Source organism: Podarcis filfolensis (genome assembly GCF_964270895.1).
Source record: "Podarcis filfolensis genome assembly, chromosome: 4".
Taxonomy (NCBI): domain Eukaryota; kingdom Metazoa; phylum Chordata; class Lepidosauria; order Squamata; family Lacertidae; genus Podarcis; species Podarcis filfolensis.
This window is the reverse complement of record NC_139607.1, coordinates 81,511,710-81,534,110: the sequence shown is the minus strand read 5'-3', so window position 1 is coordinate 81,534,110 and position 22,401 is coordinate 81,511,710. Positions and strand designations below refer to the sequence as shown.

Here is a 22,401-nt window from a genome sequence, read left to right as displayed (position 1 = left end):
TTGGATAATAAATGATCCACTGACTAAGATGGATCAATGCCCCAGATTGCAAACGTTTATCTTCAGGAGTGCAGATCCATCCAGCAGAGGGTGAGCAACATCTCGGTGAACCCAGGCAGATGAGCCACCCATCAGGTTGGGTCAGTCTTGGATGAAGCATCACTTTATTGGGCCTCTGGCCGACTGTGCACTGAATTATGGTTCTGTTTGACTTAGAGAAGGATAGATAGAAAGGGTATAAAATGTCTGCAGAGGCTGTGATTTAGTTGGTGATGACAAAGTTGTCTCTCTTCTCCCCCCTAAAAATTCAAACTTCGTAGATGCAAAGCAGCAAACTGTGAATTTGGGCATGGACATGCAGTTAGAGCGGCTGACGCTGGAGGACTTTCAAAAGCATCTTGATGGAGAAGATGAGAATGACTCGGCAGCTGAAGCTATATCACCTGGTCAGTAACAAATGCCTTGCCCTCAAAACTTTTAGATGGCTGATATAACAAAACCCTTGTAAATAACAGAGAGGTGGAGTCAGTGTTTCATGTTCTCTTTAAATGCATTTATTATAAGGAGGGTAAAGAAGCAATGGTATATCCCATTTTATAATCCCTTTTGAGACAACCTCCGGAGTCTCTGTTGGTTCTTTTATTGGAAGGTTCAAATTTTTTGATAATAAGTTGCTAGATTTTAGAAAATTGAACTTACCCTTAGTTTTTTTTTATATATATTGCTGAATTTTTTTATGTGTTAAAAATCTTATGTGTCTTATGTTCCTCAACGTTTTATTTGTGTTTGGTGGAATGTAAATAGATAGATGGTTAGATAGGCTAGTAGAGGGATATGTTTGTGGGGAGACAGAGAGATTATCTTCATACCTCTAGTTTTGAAATTGAACTGTTGAACCTATTTACTTTTAGCTCAGCTGCGTGATGCTGTTAAAAATGGACAGTATGCTACGGTGAAAATGGCACTTAATTCAAATGAAGAATATAATCTTGATCAGGAGGTAAGCTTTTGTTAAATAGTTTAATAATCTCTGTATAAAATACAGCAGGAATTTAATTATTTGAGTGTTCATTTCAATAGTTTAATTAACTCAGCAAATTTCTTGTACATGCAGGTGACACAGTAGTATTGAACTACGTTGCCTTCTGCAGTCTTTCGCTAATGTAAAAATGAAACCAGAGTCCAAGTGTATGGTTTTTAATGCATGTTTTTGATAAATGTTGTGAGCCATGATGAAGATACCAATGAAAGAGAAGATTATAAATCTACAGAATAAAATTCTAAAATAAAGTATAAACATTAAAAATAATAACCTGGGCTATGAATTCCATTGTCTCAGTAGTCTAATGAAATATGAAAAAAATTGTCCCTGTTCTGTTTGCTGTAATGATAATAATTTTACTATACTCTGCCCATCTGTCACTGCATGAAGAAAAAGCTTAAGCATTGAAGAGGGAACATCAAGCAGCTTTGTGAATTACCTTTTTTGCTAATAGATCATTTGGTCCTGTTGTGTCTTAGAAAAATGTCACCAAAACACAAACAATAATATACCACTGTTTCAGGATGCTAGTGGAATGACTCTTGTGATGCTCGCTGCTGCAGGAGGTCATGATGACATCATCCGTCTTCTCATCAGGAAAGGAGCAAAAGTTAATTGTAAACAAAAAAATGGAACAACTGCATTGATTCTAGCAGCTGAAAAGGTGAGTTTCTTTTCTGTCTGCCCCTTCCCTTTAAATTGAGGACATTTCCTTTAAAAGAAGAAGAGGAGGAGGAGTTTGGATTTGATATCCCGCTTTATCACTACCCGAAGGAGTCTCAAAGCGGCTAACATTCTCCTTTCCCTTCCTCCCCCACAACAAACACTCTGTGAGGTGAGTGGGGCTGAGAGATTTCAGAGAAGTGTGACTAGCCCAAGGTCACCCAGCAACTGCATGTGGAGGAGCAGAGACGCGAACCCGGTTCCCCAGATTACGAGTCCACCGCTCTTAACCACTACACCACACTGGCTCTCATTTGTTTAATGTTGCTTGTTTGGAATAAGAAATTAAAAGCTAGGTCTGTAGCAGGATGATTGGACTGTTGAGGCTTCCAGACTCCAGGATCTACTTGTTAGTCCCTGTATCTGGTTACTGTTTTTAAAGAAACTGAATTTCCATTGTCTTGCTTGAATTTTCAGGGGACACGCACCCTAAAATTATGAGATTATGTTACAAATCTGTTGATCAGGCTTCTTGCTGGTTTGGACTGATGGAAATTATATTCCAAAACAACTGAAGGATGTTTTTAAAATTATCACATTTTTATCTGGAGACATAGGTATCACTGGATGGCTATCATTGGCACTAGAGTTTGCTATAGACAGTTTTTATGGCTCTTCGCTGTACTAAAATTCTCTGCTTTCAACAGTTTATCTAGGTTCAGACTATTCATACTTTAACCAATATTTTGTTTCTTACAGAACAACCTAACTACTGCAGCCATCCTTCTGGAAGCTGGAGCCTATGTAAATCTGCAGCAAAATAATGGTGAAACAGCTTTAATGAAGGTATGTCCTATTTGCCTGACTTATGAGGAGTAAATTTGAAGAATTTTGTTAAAACTGGATATACTCAGTTTTACTCAGGATTGACCTATGACATTGATGGGACCAACTTCATCAGTATTGGGACCTGTTCTTTTTAACTTGTTCATGTCCAGTTCTGGTTGCCTGGCCTCAAAAAGAATACTGTAGAGCTGGAAAGGGTCCAGAAAAAGGAAACCAAATTGATCAAGGGAATGGAACAATTATCCTTTGAGGAAAGATTGCAGCATTTGGGACTTTAGTTTAGAGAAAAGGCAAGTAGGAGGCTATAAGTTAGAAATTTGTAAAATTGTGCATGACAGGGACGAAAGTGGATAAAGCAGGGTTTCCCAAACTTGTGTCTTAGCTGTTTTTGGACTACAACTCCCATCATCTCTAGCTAGCAGAATCAATGGTAAGGGATGATGGGAATTGTAGTCCAAAAACAGCTGGAGACCCAAGTTTGGGAAACCCTGAGATAAAGAAAAGTTTTTCTCGCCCTCTTGTAACACTAGGAATTGTGAGCGTCCCGTAAAACTGAATTAAGATAATAGAAAGAATGCATAGTTAAACTGGGAACTTGTTCCCACAGGAGGTAGTGGCGGCCACCAACTTTGATGGCTTCAGAAGAGGATTACACAAATTCATGGAGGGCAAGATTATCAGCTGTTCTCACTCCACCCCGTCCATCTAGTGTGAGGTTGCTTCTCAGTCACATTCTCTCTTCCCCTAAGATTGAGTGAAGGTTGACATAGGACTGGTGCTGTTATTTGGACTGTGTGGTCTCTATCTGAAAGGTTTATGAGGTTTAAAACCTCATAATTTCTTTGCATGAGAAGTCCTACTCCAGAATACTTCGTAAATAATGGTGCCTTTGCTGTTGCTTTCTCCACTTCCACTCGCAGGCTTGCAGGAGAGGGAACTACGATCTTGTGCGTCTCATGATTGAAAGTGGAGCAGACTGCAACATTTCATCAAAGCATCAGACCAGTGCCCTTCATTTTGCCAAACAGTATAATAACTTACAAGTACAAGAACTCCTCACAAGTCACTTGGCTACGTAAGTACTTGCTTGAAAGATGATTCAATTTCCCCAGCAAATCTAGGACTATAAGTTGGTTTTTAAAGAGGGGAAACTGGCAAGTCCTTTAGTTTGTTTAAAGTATTTACAGGCTTGCTTTCTGGACAGAATTCTCTCAGGACATGTTAAAATATTAAAATTCAGAAATACAACAGCTGTATAGAGGTATGGATGGGATGGGAGTCATTCATTCCAAGAAACAACACTGTGTGAAGTTCCAGAAACTGTGCAAAGCGAAGTTTGTTTACAACAGGTGCAAGGTCATTCCAAGAATGTTCTACAAATGCGTGGCTTCTGGGCTGGACAGCGAGAGGTGTTTAGTCTGATCTTTGCTCTCATAGTGTGAAGACATGAGAGAAGGTCTGGCAACTTTTAGGGCTAGGTATTTAAGATGAACCTCTATCAGGGATCTGATAGATGATTGTATAGTTTGCAACCGTTACACTTGAGAACGACAGTTAAAAAAAACAACAACCTTCTGCCTGTTCTGAATTGTTTCCTGTGATTTATTTCTACATTCCATGCTAGACTTTGAACTCCTACACACTTGGAAGCTGCATGATACTCTGCTTGGAAGTGTACTAGACCCAAGGGAATAGGAGTTTTGCCTAGAAAATTTGCAACAGGTTTCAGGGCCTTGCCAAAGGTTCTGGATAAACCCAACAGATACAGCTAATGGAATTTGCTGAAGAATAAAATTTACACTTCAGTTTGAGGAGGTGCTGTAGCACAGTTCTACAAAGGGCCTTATATTTTAATGCATAGGCTCCTCCAAGTCAGGCTGGGGAAGACTCCTGCTTAAAACCATAGGCATCAACTGCCAACCTAGACATTATTCAGCTAAGTGGACTCCAAATAAGGCAGCGTCGTACATTTGTAAGCCAAGTTGGCTTATTCATTAGCTAACGTAAGGGTGCAAAGTATCTAGGCTACGGCTGATGTACTGAACGTCATCAGTATACGTCAGGTGTGGGGAAGCTTTGTCCCTCCAGATGTTGCTCAACTGCATCTCCCATCAGCCCAGCAAGTGTGGACAATAGCTGTGGATGATAGGAGTTGTAGTTCAGCAACAGCTGGTGAGGAAAAGGGCTCCACACACTGGCTATAAAGTGAGATATTTTTTCTCTCTTTCACTGTTGGTTAGTAGTTTGGAAGATGCTGCCCTGACTAACTATATTTTCCTTTGTTGATGGATTATTTGGGCTTTGCTCTTCCTGTATGAAGTTTTAAAAGCACAATGGAAGTGCATACACATAATGCCATAATATTTTAAAATCAAAACACTTTGTAATAAAAATCTGTCCAGAGCTTCTGTATGGTGTTGGATTTATGCTACTCAACTAGAAATGGTTGAGAACAAAATTGTGTCAACTGCTAGTTTGAAGTAGTAGTCAAGGTTTTGTGTTTATAACAGATATGATACTGAAAAAAGGGTAACTATAATTTATTTACATACATTATGATGTCGACAGCTTGACTTTGTCTTTCCTTGTTTAGACTCTCGCGAGTGGCAGAAGACACAATCAAGGAATACTTTGAAGCCCGTCTTATTTTGATGGAACCTGTGCTTGATATTGCGTGTCATCGGCTTTGTGAGGGACCAGATTATTCTTCAGAGTTCACCTATAAACCCCCGCAGACTGTGCCTGAAGGTTGTATGAGAAAGCATTCTTTCTTCGAACATTGAACTGTGTGTGAGTGAGAGAGAGTCCACCCACCCTCTGGGCAGATCAGAAACAGACTAAGTTGTGCTTAATAGCAACATTTATGCTTTAATCTCTGGGTAGCTGAAATACTGAGTTTACCCGATTCTTCTGGCAGTAGAGAGATTATGGCATGAGAGAGAAAAAAGCATATCCAAATATTATGGTAAAATTATTGAAACCAAATGGTAGGGAACAAGAACTAGAGTCGCCAAAATGAAATGCGGCTGCTTTACTTTGTTTCTTGTCTGGCAATCATGTGCTTTTCAGGATTGGCAATGGAAACAGATACTTAGCTTCTCAAAAAAAGAGTTCAGGATTTGCTGTCCAGAGTACCTCTTTCTGATTTGTAACAGGGATAGTTGTTTTACAAGGGTGAATGGAGGGAATTTGCCCAGCTATTCAATAGATTAAGCCCACAACTTATGCACATTTAATATGTGCACATTAAGATTTACACACTTGGAAGGGGAATTAAAAGGGGATAGGTGTCCAGGAAAAAGAGACTTTGGCAATCCCACCCACCGTTGCACTATGTTTTGACTGTACGTGATTTTGGCTTTAGGGGCGATCCACAAAACATAACCCCTGCGTAAACTGAGGGCTTAGTATAAGAACAATGTAATCCAGACTGTGTTGCCAGTTTATCCTCTTCCATGTGGATTTTTTGAGTCTGTCTTTCTCCAAACTTTTATTAGGTATTACAGATTCTTTGAGTCATCTGATCAGTTTTGATCAGACTGTTGATATTTAAGTATGTTACCCACAGTTAAAATCTCAGGCTTTTCAAACATTTGCTTGTCGAGACAGATTTTAAGCATTTCCTCATGTAAGTGGCAATTCATCATTTGTATTGTATTATTTTAATGCATGATTGTTTCTTTTCCACAGGTTCTGGCATTCTTTTATTTATTTTCCATGCAAACTTCTGCGGTAAACTTGTTGCTGCTCGGCTCTGTGGACCATGCGGTGTACAAGCTGTGGTTCTGAATGATAAATTCCAGTTCCCTGTCTTTTTGGTAAATGTTTCATGTTCTTCACTGACCATATAACAATTATTCAGAAATATAAAGTTGGGTAGCCATGTGTCATGGATGCTTTAGTTGAGATTCCTGCATTGCAGAAGGTTGGACTAGGTAACCCTTGGGATCACTTCCAACTCTGTGATTCTATTATTTATACCAGACATATTTGCTTATAAAAATATATCTCTATATATATATCAACCATTTGTATACTGCTTAATCACAGTTGTTTCTAACAAGTGTATAGGTGACTCAATACAGTAAGAGTAAAATGAATTAAATCCATTAAATTAATTAAAGAGCTTTAAACTAAAGCCTGATGGCTGGCTTGATAGCTTTTGAGGGTATCAGAAAATTCTGAAAGCCCCATCATTCCGTATCAGTGTTATTGTTCAGGTAAATCTTTAGACCTTGGATATAAGCCTGTTCTCCAGAGTTTCGTACTTTGTGATGTCAAACAGAATGTGTCAGCGGACCTTAAATGCTGCTTTAGTATTACTTACTGTTTTAATAAGCACTTTTAGCTCAGCAAAATGCCTTTGTAAAATATTCAAACCTGAGAGGTTATCAGTTGAGGGTATAGATAATGTTGACCCTCTTAACTTGTAACGTCTTGGTTCTGGATTCCTACCAATGTTGCCTGCAGTTTTTGGCTGGCCTTGCTGGGCAGTGTAGCCTCCCACCCCCACCCCAGTGCAAGCCCTGCAGGCCTCTCCTGAGGGAAAAAAAAGATGAAGTGTGCCAGCTTTGGCCCTGCTGCATAAAGGTACCCCAAGCACCTTTGCACAAGGAACTCTCTCCCTACTTCCTGACAGCCTTTGCTTAATAGGGAAATAGCCTTTGTTGTTTTTATACCAGTTCTTGGTGCATCCTGAAATCTTTTTGCACCTAGCAGCTATTAATAGAAGTTGCCTAGCATCTCCTGTATTAAGACTTCAAATACAGTGGTATCTCGGGTTAAGTACTTAATTCGTTCCGGAGGTCCGTACTTAACCTGAAACTGTGCTTAACCTGAAGCACGACTTTAGCTAATGGGGACTCCTGCTGCCACCACGCCGCCAGAGCACGATTTCTGTTCTCATCCTGAAGCAAAGTTCTTAACCCGAGGTACTATTTCTGGGTTAGCGGAGTCTGTAACCTGAAGCATCTGTAACCCGAGGTACCACTGTAGTAAGATTTTTGTGTTTCAACATAATTCCCAGCTTTTTGTCCACCTCCCCAAAATTTTGATTTGCATATAGACAAATTGTGGTGGAGAACTTTTAAAGCTTGCTTACTACTAGGGTGATGTAGTGGTTAAGAGCAGTGGACTTGTAATCTGGTGAACCGGGTTCGCGTCTCTGCTCCTCCACATGCAGCTGCTGAGTGACTTTGGGTCAGTCTCACTTCTCTGAAGTCTCTCAGCCCCACTCACCTCACAGAGTGTTTGTTGTGGGGAAGAAGGGAAAGGAGATTGTTAGCTGCTTTGAGACTCCTTAGGGTAGTGATAAAGTGGGATATCAAATCCAAACTCCTCTTCTTCTACTTGGTAACATATTAGTTGGCCCTAATAAAAGTTGGCTTACTAGACACTTTGGATTTTTTCGCCAAGGGACTAGTAGAATTACCTATGATTTTATGTAAAAAGGGAGCTTAACTTTCGTATATAGCATCAAGTAAACATTTCCCTAATGCTAGCTTATCAAATGGGAGGGAGATAGCAAGCTCTGGAACATTTCCGTACTTCTTAAGAGTTCTGTTAACAACAGAGTTCCCCATTTAGTTTTTTTTCTGGTTTTGAAAGCACAAGCAAATTCAAATTAAATGGGGTTCAGATTTTTAAAGCTGTATTTACTTCGAATATCAGATGGTGAGGTGGGCAGCAGACATCTGCAACTGCTTTGCAAGTGACAAAAATCAGCTCTCTTCCTAGGACCCTGTTGCGTGCCAGTGTGGTTTAGTGGTTAGTATTGCACTAATGGGACGCGGGTGGCGCTGTGGGTTAAACCACAGAGCCTAGGACTTGCCGATCAGAAGGTCGGCGGTTCAAATCCCCGCGATGGGGTGAGCTCCCGTTGCTCGGTCCCTGCTCCTGCCAACCTAGCAGCTCGAAAGCACGTCAAAGTGCAAGTAGATAAATAGGTACCACTCCAGCGGGAAGGTAAACGGCGTTTCCGTGCGCTGCTCTGGTTCGCCAGAAGCGGCTTAGTCATGCTGGCCACATGACCCGGACAAACGTCGGCTCCCTTGGCCAATAAAGCGAGATGAGCGCCGCAACCCCAGAGTCGGTCACGACTGGACCTAATGGTCAGGGGTCCCTTTACCTTTACCTATTGCACTAATGAGACCGTGATTCAGAGCCCCACTCAGCTGTGAAGCTTGCCTTGAGTCAGGCACAGTATCTCGGCATAAGCTACCTCACAGCGTTGATGTGTGGATAGAATGGAGGTGGAGAACCATTTGTGCCATCTTGCGCTCCTTGGAGGAAAGGCGGGCTATAAGTACTGTAATAATAGTAATAGTAAATAAGAATGAGCAGGATGTGGAGGTCTTGCTCCCTTCTGCCCTATAGCTCAATACCTAGAGTAGCCAAGTTACCCGTTGCCTCCTTCTCATCCTCTCACCCTCCCTCCCAGCCCCACAGAGCTTTTCATCCTTCGTGGAATGAGCATTTCTCTTCGCGGATGTTCCAGGTGAGTGGCTAGGCTAATTAATATTACTCTGGCGTTGGTGCCAATTCTGCCCAGCCTCACGCCCTCCCTGTTCTGGGCTCCTTTAATGTGAGCAGCTACAAAGACAACCCTTCGCTAAGTCCCCTGCCAGTGTCTGCCCAACAGAATTGGCAGGGATGTAGACAAGCTCCACCTCTCTTCACAGGGACTTGCGAAAGGAAGCTTTTAAGCTCATCTCCACCCACGTTAAGAATTCCAGGGATCAAAACCAGTTAAGAAGGCAACAGCTCTGTTGAACCAGACCAAAGCTTCACCTCATCTAGCATCCTATTCCCACTGTGGCAAGATGCCTCAGAGAGCAGCTTATAAATAAGGCATGAAGGCAGTAGCCCTCTTCCTGTTGCTTCCCAGCTACCCGCAAGGGGTAGCATACTATCCCTGAGCTTTTATATAGCTGTTATGACTAAGAGCTAGCAATGGGTCTATCATTGTAGCTTGTTAAAGCCTAAGTCGGTAAGAACATGGTGAGACCCGGACCCATCTTCAGATGTCTCTCACGCTGCCACCCCTGCCATCTGTCTCTGAAAACTTCCGTGTGCTCTCTATTGTGCCAGAGCTCCCAGACAAGGCATTACAGTTTGTTATGAAATTCAATGCGAGGCTGCTTGGGGGAACAAGCAGGGAGGGAAACATCCAAGAACGTGATGTTGCTGCAGCAGCAGCAGCAGTGTTCTTCTTTGTTTCCCATTAAACTTATGGCCACCATTGGGTCTTTGCTCAGCTTAAGTCACACACACACATACACACTTCAAAAAGGGGTTGCAGTTGAAAAGTTGATGGTTCTCTTGCAGCTTGTCTAGCTAACCAGGAGCATAATATTGTGACGTGGGCAAAGAATAATTTGCTCTTTTCTTTCTTTTTTATTTTTAGGACAGTCACTTCATTTACTCCTTCAGTCCTATTCCAGGCCTTAACAAACTCTTCATACGATTGGTGGAAGCACCTACTGCCAAGGTGAGAAATGCAAGTCCAGGTGCATGTACACCAACTCACATTCAGTAGAGCTAAGGAAATAAATCAGCTTGAGTTAGTCATCACCAACGAGTTCAGTGAATCTACTCAGTTCGTGAAGTGGTTGGAAACAATGCGGATACGTTTATTAATTAAATGTGTACCCTGCCCTGCATCCAAAGATCACTGGACGGTTCACAAAAATAAAAAACAGACAGACAAAAGGCATAATAAAACAACAATACATAATACCTTCCTTTACGAAATTATCAAACTAGTCTGTATTTTAAAATGATTTTTAAAATTATTTTAAAATACCTGCTTTTTTACCCTGACAGGGTCCCCAAAGTGTATTGTGGTTACAAAATGCAAGGGCTACTGTGTGATGTAGTTTTCATAGGGCCCTCAGACTAGGAGTTGCTTCATCCATCAGAACGCTTTAATATACCTGTGTTCATTGTGCAAAATAACTAAACCCATACTTTAATCACTGTTGAGAGTGAAGCTAGCAGGGCTTTGAGAACATACATGTACTTGTGAGTATGTCATCCATGCCTTTTCAGCATTTAATTGGATGGATAGTCAATGGCATTTTTTTCCTTACAGGTGAAGCTGCTGATAGGTGCATACAGAGTGCAGCTGCCATAAGCTAATGAACTTCATGCTGTTGATGCAGTTATTTTCTTGGAAGTATTTGTTTACTTCTTCCTTTTTGACTGATCAAGCAGTTTGAGAACTCCTGGTGCAGTCAGGACACTGTTCAATCCGCTTTTTTTTTAACCTGGTCTCCATTTTACATGTGAATTCTTGAGCAGGTTAGCAGCTATGTGCTGCTTAAGTGGACAAGATGGTTTTATTTTGTTTGTATATAGGTATTTGTGCCAATGATTGTAATTCTACGTTTCAAAGTCAGACAGCACATTTCAGCATTTGCACAGTGTGAAGTGGTGCAAAACCCTTAAAATGATGAAGACCTTTTAAAAAGTCTGGTTCTTGATTGTAGATGCTAAATTTTGTCCTACTTCAGTGTTTGTATTTAAATTAACGCTTTTTTAAAGCAGGCAGAGCTATATTTGCTATTGCAGTTTAAATACAGGAATATAGATAGGCTTTTGCCTTAATAAAAGACTGGTGGTAACTAAGATATTGTGGCTTATCAATGGCGGTGGTTGTGGTTAAGCCTGAATAAAAAACCCTGTAATTGTACTTCTTTCCATAACTAAACTTTTAACAGATACTTTCAAATTGTTTTTTTTTTAAAGGCATACCATATTTATAGATTTATTCTATCTCCTCACTCCCTAAAGGATTCATCTAGTGTCCTAATAAATGGACACAATTTTATTGGCTAGCAGCATTTCTGTACTAATGAAATGTAAGCTGTATGAATTATAAAACTTCTTTGTAAGATGAAACATTGTTAAAAGATAAAACTTCATATTGAAACTCTTCCTATTGTATATCAAGCAATGTGTCAGTGAAAATGTAGAAAAAATATAGGAAGTAGTGCAACTTTTAAATGAGAAATGAATTTTTTTTGAAATGTGTAAGTCCCAAAAGGCAGGTTCAATCTGGTATATGTTGTGGAACATAAAACTTGGGTTTTCCCATATTTGTTCAAAGCATAACCATCTATAAATACTTTGTCCGAAGGAAATGTCAGTTGTTAACACCTTGTGTGTGTGTCTCACATTGGTGGTTACCTAACTTCCCCCTATCATGAAGCTCCTGATGGGCCACTTGATTGATTTGTCTACATGTTGTAATAATTGTAAAGTGCTGCACTTTCTACTTTGGGTCCTTTTTGGCTGGAGAACGATCTTGATTACCATCAGGGCATGATCTGTGTTGCATTTGGCATTGTGATACGAATGCAGTTCAGTGTGGATGAACTTTCTGCACAAAGCAGAAACTGTAGCCTCAAATCAAAACTGCTAGAACGACCATACCTGAACTTTGAGCGCTTCTGATTCCCTCAAACAAGCTCTACTGAACTGCCCCAGAGGCATTTATGAAACAGGTGGGAAAGTAAGTATATTCAGTAGGTATATCATCCCAGCTGGATGTTGATTACTATAAACAAAGCAGTAGTACTTTTTTGCAGTAGTACTTTTTTTGAAACAACAAATTCATTTGTTCCATTCATATAGACTGATAGGATATATTGTCCCCAAATAACTTACCAGAATAGAGAAAAACAGCAGTGAGTATGGGGGAATAAGGTAAAACAGGCCAGTTTTGTTTGAAAGCAGTTAATGAGAACATTCCGTAATGTTCTGGATACTGGATTTTTTTTAGGTAAATGAGCAGATCAATATGGTACATGGAGTCAAATAGTTTCCGCTCAAATTTCCATGAAGCATTCTTCACACTGAAAGTTGAATGACATTTTTCAGCTTTATCCAGCCTGTTAAGAACAAAAACAACAACCCCAAACGTTTGTACAATCATCTCTAGCAAGATAGGTATTTGCAAAACTTTTGGTGCAATGAATTTTGATACCTCTATGGTACCTCTAGCTGGCCAGGGCACAGCCTGACTCCCTCCTTTGGCAATCCTCACAGAACTTTTAGCCCAATGGTTGCCATTAATTTGATTGGAATTAATTTTATAATGAAATGATTTTAGAATGTTTTATCGTTTTACTGTTGTTAGCCACTCTGAGCCCGGCTTTGGCTGGGGAGGGCGGGATATAAATAAAATTTATTATTATTATGGCCTTCTTTTATACCCCTGCTGAACTTCACACATTCTCGCCCCCACCCCAACCCCCAGTATCTGCTTTTTAAATGTACACACACAAACTTCAACCATTTCCAATCATATCAAAGTAGGGGTTAAGTACTTATTTATTTAGAAGTGCAACAATGTTACCCATGTAAATAGCTGAAACTACTCAACTAAGTATCCAGAAATATCTAAAGTTTATAAATTCAGCAAAAATAAAAATTTACGGTTTAAAGCTTTATTAGCTTTATTGTCTTTAAATACAGAAATGTTAAACAGGTTCAATCTTCTAGAATCGCAAGAGTTCCAGGGTCCCAAGGGTCATCTGGTCCAACCTCCTGCAATGCAGGAATCTCAGCTAAAGCATCCATGACAGATGGCCATCCAACCTCTGCTTAAAAGCCTCCAAGGAAGGAGAGTCCACAACCACAATAAAATCAAGATAAAAATTACAGCTCCATTTTAAAACTGTGGTTCCCAATTGGTGATCTGCAGCGCCCCCCCCCCCCGATCTGTGGCACCATTCACATAACAAAAAACTACCATAAAGGTATCAAAATTTTCAAAAGTAAGGGGTCCATGGCTTTAAAAAACAGGGAGTCTACAGTACTTAGCTAATTGTGAACCACTGCTTTAAAACACAAGATTTAAAATACAAAACAAATTTTAAAGACTACACACCATGTATTTGTTCATAACTCAAGTGAATACATAATGCGGCTGCCAGACTGGTGACTGGGAGCAGCCGCTAGGACCACATAACACCAGTCCTAAAAGACCTACATTGGCTCCCAGGATTTCTGAGAACAATTCAAAGTGTTGGTGCTGACCTTTAAAGACCTAAACAGCCCTGTATACCTGAAGGAGCATCTCCACCTCCATCGTCCAGCCCAGACACTGAGATCCAGCTCAGGAGGCCTTCTGGCGGTTCCCTCACTGCGAGAAGGGATGTTACAGAGAACCAGACACAGGACCTTCTTGGCAGTGGTGCCCACCCAAGGGAACACCCTCCCATCAGATGTCAAACAGATAAACATCTACAAAACTTTCTGAAGGCAGTCCTGTAATGGGAAGTTTTTAATGTTTGATATTTTCTGTCCTTTTATTATGTTGGAAACCGCTCAGAATGCATTATTATTATTATTATTATTATTATTATTATTATTATTAATTTATTGGTTTCATTTTAAATCTGTTAACAGTCTTACAATTTTTTCATCACATAGCACTCATGCTTGCACTATTAAGTCATGAGTTACATGGAATCCACACAGCACTTGTTATTCTATAAAGAAGAGCGATGACTGGCAGGTTCTATATCACAAGCACCCATTGACTGTCCAAGCACACCAGAAAGAATACCCACACTCTAAATTTAAATGTCATTCTTGTTTTATCTCTGGCAGCTTTAAGCTACTTACCCTCCTCAAATAATTCCTTTTGTATTCCCGACTACCTCTGGTACAGTAGTTGATCGCCTGCAACTCCACATAGTATAACTGTCCCAAAATATACCTTGCGTACATTCACTAGGAAACAAGAAAAACACAAATCAATAGCACTTCATACCGATTGGAATACAGAGCCTAGAAACAGTGGGTTGACTTCAATTGTGGTTTTTCCTTTGCAACAACCACAAGAGTCTAGATACAGAATTTTGGTTGTGTTCCATTATTCTATTCTGCTATGGATCAGCCTTTGGGAAGGAAAATTACAGGCAAAACAACAAAACTGGGTACCCCAATTTGCATAAGCAGAAGTGCTTTCTGTTCTAACTAAGGCAAAACCACCACTGGATACAACCCAGAACTGCAAATTACATGACAGCAGATCTGTTTTACATATGATAAATTCACGGTAATAAACTTGAAGTTTGCCAGTCTAATATTAATGCTAAAGCATTAAGCAAACAGCAGCATCAAGAACATTCATGTTCCTTCAAGCAGCCACACCATCCCCTGAAAGAAGTCATAGAACACCCAAAGTTCATAGGTCCATATTGAGATCAATGTGAATCTGCCCCTCTCAGAGCAGTTTCTACAGGCCCACAGCTCATCACAGCATAATCCAGCAGGCAAAAATTCATCTACCCATTAGAGATCAAAAACAGAAAGATATCTTCAGACATGTGTCTTGAAAACCCTTTGAAATTTTCCTCTCCCCTGCTTTACAAAAATGTAAAACAATCCGAAATAAGCCATCATGAATCTGGAAACCCAAAGACGACTGGGGAATGGTGGAAGAAAGATACCTGAAACTTGAAGAAAGGATTCAACTTCCTCTGCTATATTCCTTGGACAAAGCACTCATGAAGTACATCTTCAACTGCACTTCAGCATCATAACCACTTCCTAGAAGAAGAAAAACAAAGCTTATTAAATGATCATTTACTCTTAATTTGGCATGTCAAGAGTGTTTCCCTGCATCAGGGACATTCATCAAAAGGAACAGTTCACATGGTGCTACACGGTACCCCATTTAATAAAGATGATGCGATGAGACCTCCCTCCTTTAGTTGTATCAATGTATCAGATTGGAGTCCCGTTTTATATCAACGTTCCACTAAGGTTGCTCAGGAACTTAGCACATGCTATAGGGGGTATAGGTAATTCTTCACTCCCTCCCAGCCAGAGAGGGCAATGAGAGGCAGAGAAATTTCCTCTACATTTTTCAGAACATCCTTCCATGACAGTTTATCAGGCTAATGCACCCCTAGTAACTAGGGCTTTCCTTCCGCAAGTGGCTGGCAATGCTCTTCTCTCTAGAAACACATATGAAAAGACTGATGCTCCCTCACATTTCCTGATGAGGAACATTCAACAATGGGTGTGACTTTGTAAAGACAAATAGTAAGGCAAAAATATTAATGTTTCTGGGAATGTGGTGGCCACAAAGAGGGCATAGTTAAAGCCAATTCATAACCATCCATTATTTTAACTAAATATGCTCAAATGGAAGAAGCCAAACAATTTCATCCATTGCAGAATCCACTAATTTAGTTAACCGATCCTCTACTTCTAGCCAATGTCTGCAGAAGGCCAATCCATGTTGGAAATGGATGGTGAAATCTAAGAGGTCAGGGTGGTGACAGAAGGTTCAGATCCTGAATAGGGTTTCAGGCACCAGGAGGTGGGACACTGCCCATACCCAGGGTCTAGTAGAAGCAGAATTAGATGTAGCATGCAAATTTAAACACATTTCTATGTGTACTTAAACATATATAAGGCCATTGAATCCAGTTTTGCAAAACACAGGTAACATTTTGCGGTGGTCTTTTTAAGTAGCCAAGTACACCCAGCCCCAGATCAAAGAGCACATTTCTTTCATCGTGTCTCCAAGGTGATATTTCTACAATCAACACTTCTTCATTTACTCAGCTACATATCATGAAATGTGGTGGTATCATATCCAGAAATCTATAAAGTCTAACTGTTGAGAAAGTGCTTTCTCATTTTAGTTTCTCAGAATGGCGTTAGGCTTTGGTCAAATATTGTCAAATAACAATCACACATGTTAAGTATTAATTTTAAGAGATTATACATACACCTATTTTCAAAAAAAAAATCAGAAGAACTTTTTAGAAGAAATCTTAATGAATTATTATAATATTTAACAACATTATTTAAGAATTCTTACAAATGTGATCATTTTACTGGACAATTCTACTCTGGTTTTTATCATAGGAACACAAGTGTCGGCCTATAATCACAAGATTTTTTAAAAAAAATCAATTCAAAACAAAGTCAACTAAGAGCAAAACACAAGCCAGTTTTTAAACTGTTGTGGAAAGTAGAAAACATGTCAATGCTTTACTCAGTATCACTTTCAGTTGGCTCTGTACCTCCATCAGCATCAAAGTCCCAAGCAGCAATGGTAAGCACCCCAAATGCCTGTCATTGCTAATCAATGGCAACATAATAAAATAAAAGCTTCCATTCTTGACTCCATGTAACATTTGACAATATTTGATCAAATAGGCAGCCAACTGGCAGGGCTTAACTGGTCAAACTGACCAACACGCCAGCCCTAAGGCCCTTCCTGACCACATTAACAGGCTTCCAAACACGAGTTAATCCAGGGTTTCAATCTCGTACTCCAAAGCATTGCAGTTTAGCCAAATACACCCAGACAGCCTAGCAAAAGGACAAATTATCCTTCTTGATCTGGTGCTGCGCCCAAACTCCATCACCAACAGTATTGCACAGCTTATTTTTCAGTGTGTTTGTGGCATGGAGGAGGGTATCGGACCTCCCAACAGCTATCACAAGTGTAAACTCGAAAAAGCCTCTCGAGTGACCTTACCTCTCCGGCACCTGCATAATGCTCTTCAGGTGACTTGGAGCTTTTAGGCACATGCATGCTGAAAGTAAGGAAGGTGCAAGCTTCTACCCCACTTGCGGAAGTTCTGGATGTGCTTCAGTTGCATATAGGATTGCGACTCCTGACATTTAGGGTAAGCAGCTGCCCCGTGCAGCATTCTGTACTTTGACTTGTTGGCAACAGATACCTATACATACCCTTACTAAACTTTGAAAGGAGATTTTACAATCAACAGGCTTCCTCCATCTTGTAGTCAGAACATTTCCCATCTTTTCAAACATTTGAGACTATCTAAACTTTTTCTTGGCTTGCGATTTTACTGTTTACATCCTTTAATCTGCAGCAGTTGTACCTAAATCCTTGCCAGCCATTATAGAGAAGCCTTATTTCTCAACTCTTGGATAAGATGCTTGTCCTACTGAAATCTAAGTGAAATTTGGCTGCTCATATTGGTGCCATGATGCTACATTCTTGACACATTTGTAATTTGGGGGAAAGTAAAAAATTGCCATGTTACATACTAGTGTTTGTTTGTTTTTCTTACTATATTTGGAACTTACCATTTAAAAAAATATCACTGCCTACCCATGATCTCTGGTGCAGAGTAAGAGGCTAGAGCAAGCCCCAGTGCACATCTTGCATCAGCCACAAATTCACTGAAGGTAGCACCTCGCTGTGAGTCCTCCAAGACCCAGTCTCTGCTGGCTGGCACATTTCCTCTTGACTTGAGATAGCAGGGCCCTGACTGACTCCAACCCAAAGACTGCTCCTGCTGCTCCATGTGGACTAAGACAATCAGGGTGAGGTCTAGTTTAGGAGGTTGTTGCTGAGGGGAACCGTTTGTCTCATATTTACAATGCTAAATCCTATCTTAACTTATTAATGGATTGTTTACCGTATTTTTCTGTGTATAAGATGCCCCCTTTTGGGGGGGGACTCAAATTTAACAAAATTTGCACTATGCACTCTCCATGTATAAGATGACCCCCACTTTTTAGCATAATTTTTATAGGAAAAAACCTAGTCTTACACACGGAAACATTTGAGACTATCTAAACTTTTTCTTGGCTTGCGATTTTACTGTTTACATCCTTTAATCTGCAGCAGTTGTACCTAAATCCTTGCCAGCCATTATAGAGAAGCCTTATTTCTCAACTCTTGATTTACTCAACATTTGATTAGCCTATTAACTTTATAGAAACACAGAAGTCCACAGGTGACAGGGACCTTGGGGGTCATCTAGTCCAACCCCCTGCAATGCAGGAATCTCAACTAAAGAATCTATGATTCTGCATAAAAACCTCCAAGGAAGGAGAGTCCACAACCTCCTGAGGAAGTCCGTTTCCACTGTCAAGCAGACCTTACTGTTAGAAAGTACTGTTGGAATCTCTTTTCTCTTAACTTGGAAGCCATTGGTTCAGGGCCTACAGTCCAATGCAGGTGAAAACAAGCTTGTTCCATTCTCCATATGACCTTTAGATATTTAAAATCATAGAATTGCAGAGCTGGAAGGGACCATGTGAGAGCTAATCCAAACACCTGCAGTGCAGGAATCTTTTGCCCAATGTGGGGCTCGAACCCATGACCCAAACTGAGCCAATTTGAAGGTGGCTATTGAATCTCCTCTCCTCTTTTCCAGGCTAAACACACCCAACTCCCTCAACTGTTCCTCATAAAACTTAGTTTCCAGACCCCTGGATCATCTTGCTTGCCCTCCTCTGCACACGCTCCAGCTTGTCAATATCCTCCTCTGTATGGTTATTTAAATTTTGTTATGTTCTTTAATCTCATTATCGTAAGATGTAGTTTTTAGATATATACATTGTTTGATCTTTTGAGCCACTAGAAGAATGTTTTGCTCCCGATCGCAAAAGTAAAAGCATCATAAATGATGGCAAGTATATTGGGTTGCCTTACACCAGATACCCTCTTAAAACCTCAATAGCCCATCTGCAATATGTGGATAATACTGACCGAACAAGGTTTTGATAAAATTGTTGAGAAACTTTAGAAGTGTTGTGAACTCAGTACTGCTCAGTAATATTGATCAGTATAATTTCCCCAATCAGAACTAAATTGTCATGTTCACTTTATCCCCCAAAAGTTTGGCAAGATGTTTATTCCTTCCTTAGGTATAGCAATGATGCTGAAATCAAGATCAACTCCTGGAATTGAAGCTGTTCAATATTAACTTACATTCTCTTTATCAATCCATTAAACTGATTACCTTTTATGTGCAGCATTTCAAGCAACTTTGTAGCCCCATTATGTCCTTTCCAATCCGTATTTCTCAAGTTTATTTAGGAAGATGCCATGTGTGAGTAAGTCAAAAGTTTTGCTGAAAGAGAGATATATAGTCTGTTGACGGTATTCCCTTTCAAACTAAACCAGGGTTGCTGTTTTTAATCAAGAATGGGAATTGGGCAGGTTTGTAAAAGCATTGGTGCTTCTCATTTTTTCCAGCTCCTCTCAACCCCAATCCTAATAGCTACTTCAATTTTACAATTGGGTAATAGTTTTAAAACTAATCCTTGCACTAAAATCCAAGAGGTACAACTCACATCCCAGTCACATTTTTATAACACCCATTGAAGAGTCTTAAGCTAGCTGTTTAGATTTAGATGTATAATGAACGGTGGAGAATATAGTTTGCTTGATCTCAACTCAGAAAACTAGAAGTACACCATCCCATCCACCACTTTGCCGCTGGTATTTTTGCCATTGATCATATATACGTAGGAACAGAGCAGCATGCACAATAAGCAAGCGTTTGCTCTGAATAGTGAACAAGGCACAATGGCCTGCCCTTGCGGACAGGTCATCTCACTTTGGATATGGGGAATGATGATGAGCAACAGCTAGATAGGTTGTCCCCAGATGGAATGAAAAATCACGCTGAAGTAAGCCTACCACACATTAAATGCATAACAATGTGAAACAGCCGCTGCAAATTGCCAAAAGATCTGAGAAAATGTAATGCTATTTTTCATTACATTTGGTGTTTTTTTATTCTTTGAAAGCCACCTATGGCTGAACGGTGGCCTAAATCTCTTTCAAAAAACTAAGTTACCCCAAACACACAATGCCAGTTTTAAGGGATGCACTATCAGACAACCTTCCCTTTTCTGTGCAATTGTCTTCATTATGCAATATCTTCCCTACCAACCTGCCAGTTCTTTGCCCGCTCCCCATCCAAAGGTACTTAGTAATTGCATGGAAATGTATCAATTGTTTTGTTACACATATCTGCCCCAGTGAATGTGAGAATTGTGCTCCAGGCAATTACAGATACACACTGCATTGCTAAGCCAGAACAGATTGCAGAAGTACATTGATCAGGAGTTGCCAACTTTGGGAGGGCTTGAGGGCTCATTTGAAAACTAGAGGAAATTGTCATGGGCACCACACACAGCAAAACCTAACACAATGATTACAATAGAGCGCTTCTTTCAAACCAGAGGGGAGGGAGAGTAAAGCACCTTGTAGGCACCAAGGCAGGCCAGGGGGTGGGCAGGGATGTGTGCTTGTGGGTTCAGTGTTGGCAACCCCTGACATTTATAGCGCCTCCTAAAGTGACAAGTAGTGAGAATATAAATTTCTGTGTTAAAGACATATTATAGTGTCTGTGGACACCATGGTGCCCTTAGGAACTGTTCCCATTTTTTAAAAATAATAATAATAATAATTAGGTTGGGTATAGCCTGTTTTTTCCAGGGGATGTTGCCTGCTTTTTCGGGTGTGTAGGTGGTTTGCTTTGTTTCAAGTTGTGCTTTGGGTATCACCAGTTTTTCTTATGTGAAATGGGTATCACATGCTACCTACCATCTGTTTCTTATGCTTGCTGGCCCAAAAAACTTGGGGAAGCTCCCATTTTTAAACACAAAATTGGTATATTATTGATCTTCTAAACATTCTGTCTCCATTGTTCTTCAAAAGGTTTTCTGAAACAAATTTTGAATGCTTCTGTACTCAGTAAACAGCTAACTAAGTTACAATTCTGATTTGTCCAGTGTGTAAATATGTTTGATATACCATCAAGGAAGGGAAAGTTTAAGCCTCTATCTTTCTGGTCATTTCTGCCGGCCTCACAGTTTGAACTTTCAGTATGAATGTATATTCATATACTTATCAACAGATTACCTTCTAAGACATTTAAGAAGTTAAAACCCAAGCCTCTTGTAATTTACATATTTAATGCTTTGGACTTAGCTATGTCCTAATACAACAAAATCCTCAATTTAGGCTGTAACCCCCCTTCTACCATCTCCCCCCCCCCCAATAAATTACAGTGAGACAGAAGTATACACGGAAGTGGTGATACACCAGACTTTAAAAGAGGAGTTTCTTTATGCAAAGCTCTTTCAGTATCAGGCCCCTATCTTTAATTCACAAGACTTCAGTGAAGAAAGTCACTATACCTTCAATACTATATAAAAAGGGTTTCTTGATTTTCACATTTTCTCTCATCCCTTGTTTTAGTTTCAGTACTATTAACATTTTAGAAAATATGACTCCTTTATATTTGTCTCAAAATACTCAATTAAATATTTTTAATTTCAGATCCCACCCACTTCAATATTATAAAAATTGCAAAAAAATTACCTAACACAATAGTTGATCAGAAAAGGACTTTCCACTGCTGTGGACTCAATGGCCAGGAGTAGGAATTGCTTTACAATCAGAGCATGTCCACTATCGTCCGCAGAAAAAGGGGAAAACTCCACTTCTGAGAAGAAATGTATGTCGCCTGTCTTAGTTATTTTTTTGGGGGGGGACACATAAGTAAAAAACAAAACAAAACAAAAAACCAAGATAAAAGTTATCCTAGATGTGCATCCACGGACTGTACACTGGTTTAACCTGACAAACAGTAACAGACAACAGCATTCACTGTAGGTGTGTAGGTAAAACCGCATACTTTTTCAAATTTACCTCATGGGTAACCACCACCACCACTCAGTGACACAGAGAGCATAGGTTTCAAGCAACTGGGCAATGGCAACAGTGTCAGGCATTTATTTCTCCTTGACTGTGCTGCTGCATTGTTTCTCAGCCCAGGAATCTCTACACACACAAACACACACACCCCTCAGTAAAAGGGAAGGGCCCACATGTGTATATACAAAAGGGTACACTAGACTGGTACTATTTCATTCTTTTAGACTTCCTGTGGGTTACAGCTGACAGGAAGGCTGACCACCACCGAAGCATACAGAACTGTCCTCCACGTTGAATAGTTATCCTTCAGGATCAAATTCTACATACAGTGGTACCTCGGGTTACATACGCTTCAGGTTACATACGCTTCAGGTTACAG

General features: G+C 40.1%; 2 protein-coding genes across 6 annotated transcripts in view; one reads left to right on the top strand and one right to left on the bottom strand.

The window, feature by feature from the left end:
- Positions 1-22,401, top strand: part of MPHOSPH8 (M-phase phosphoprotein 8) — a gene marked incomplete at its 3' end in the record, with an annotated part of 56,721 nt that overhangs the window by 7,901 nt on the left and 26,419 nt on the right. The window contains exons 6-15 of one of the 5 annotated variants that reach the window (XM_083609032.1): positions 321-446; positions 912-1,000; positions 1,566-1,706; positions 2,465-2,551; positions 3,472-3,626; positions 5,145-5,299; positions 6,242-6,369; positions 8,991-9,047; positions 9,957-10,040; positions 10,644-12,130. In XM_083609032.1, coding sequence (XP_083465158.1) covers positions 321-446; positions 912-1,000; positions 1,566-1,706; positions 2,465-2,551; positions 3,472-3,626; positions 5,145-5,299; positions 6,242-6,369; positions 8,991-9,047; positions 9,957-10,040; positions 10,644-10,685 — 1,064 coding nt within the window. Of the gene's footprint in view, positions 1-320; positions 447-911; positions 1,001-1,565; positions 1,707-2,464; positions 2,552-3,471; positions 3,627-5,144; positions 5,342-6,241; positions 6,370-8,990; positions 9,048-9,956; positions 10,089-10,643; positions 12,131-22,401 lie in introns of those variants that run through there. The other 4 variants (XR_014546992.1, XM_083609033.1, XM_083609034.1 and 1 more) reach the window with 4 other exon arrangements.
- The window catches only part of PSPC1 (paraspeckle component 1), a 65,535-nt gene continuing 53,287 nt past the window's right edge, over positions 10,154-22,401 (bottom strand). The window contains exons 11-16 of the mRNA XM_083609192.1: positions 21,687-21,835; positions 19,312-19,422; positions 17,067-17,870; positions 15,016-15,115; positions 14,186-14,293; positions 10,154-12,444 (exon numbers count right to left, since the gene is read on the bottom strand). The gene's annotated coding sequence lies outside the window, so the exon portion shown is untranslated. The remainder of the gene's footprint in view (positions 12,445-14,185; positions 14,294-15,015; positions 15,116-17,066; positions 17,871-19,311; positions 19,423-21,686; positions 21,836-22,401) is intronic.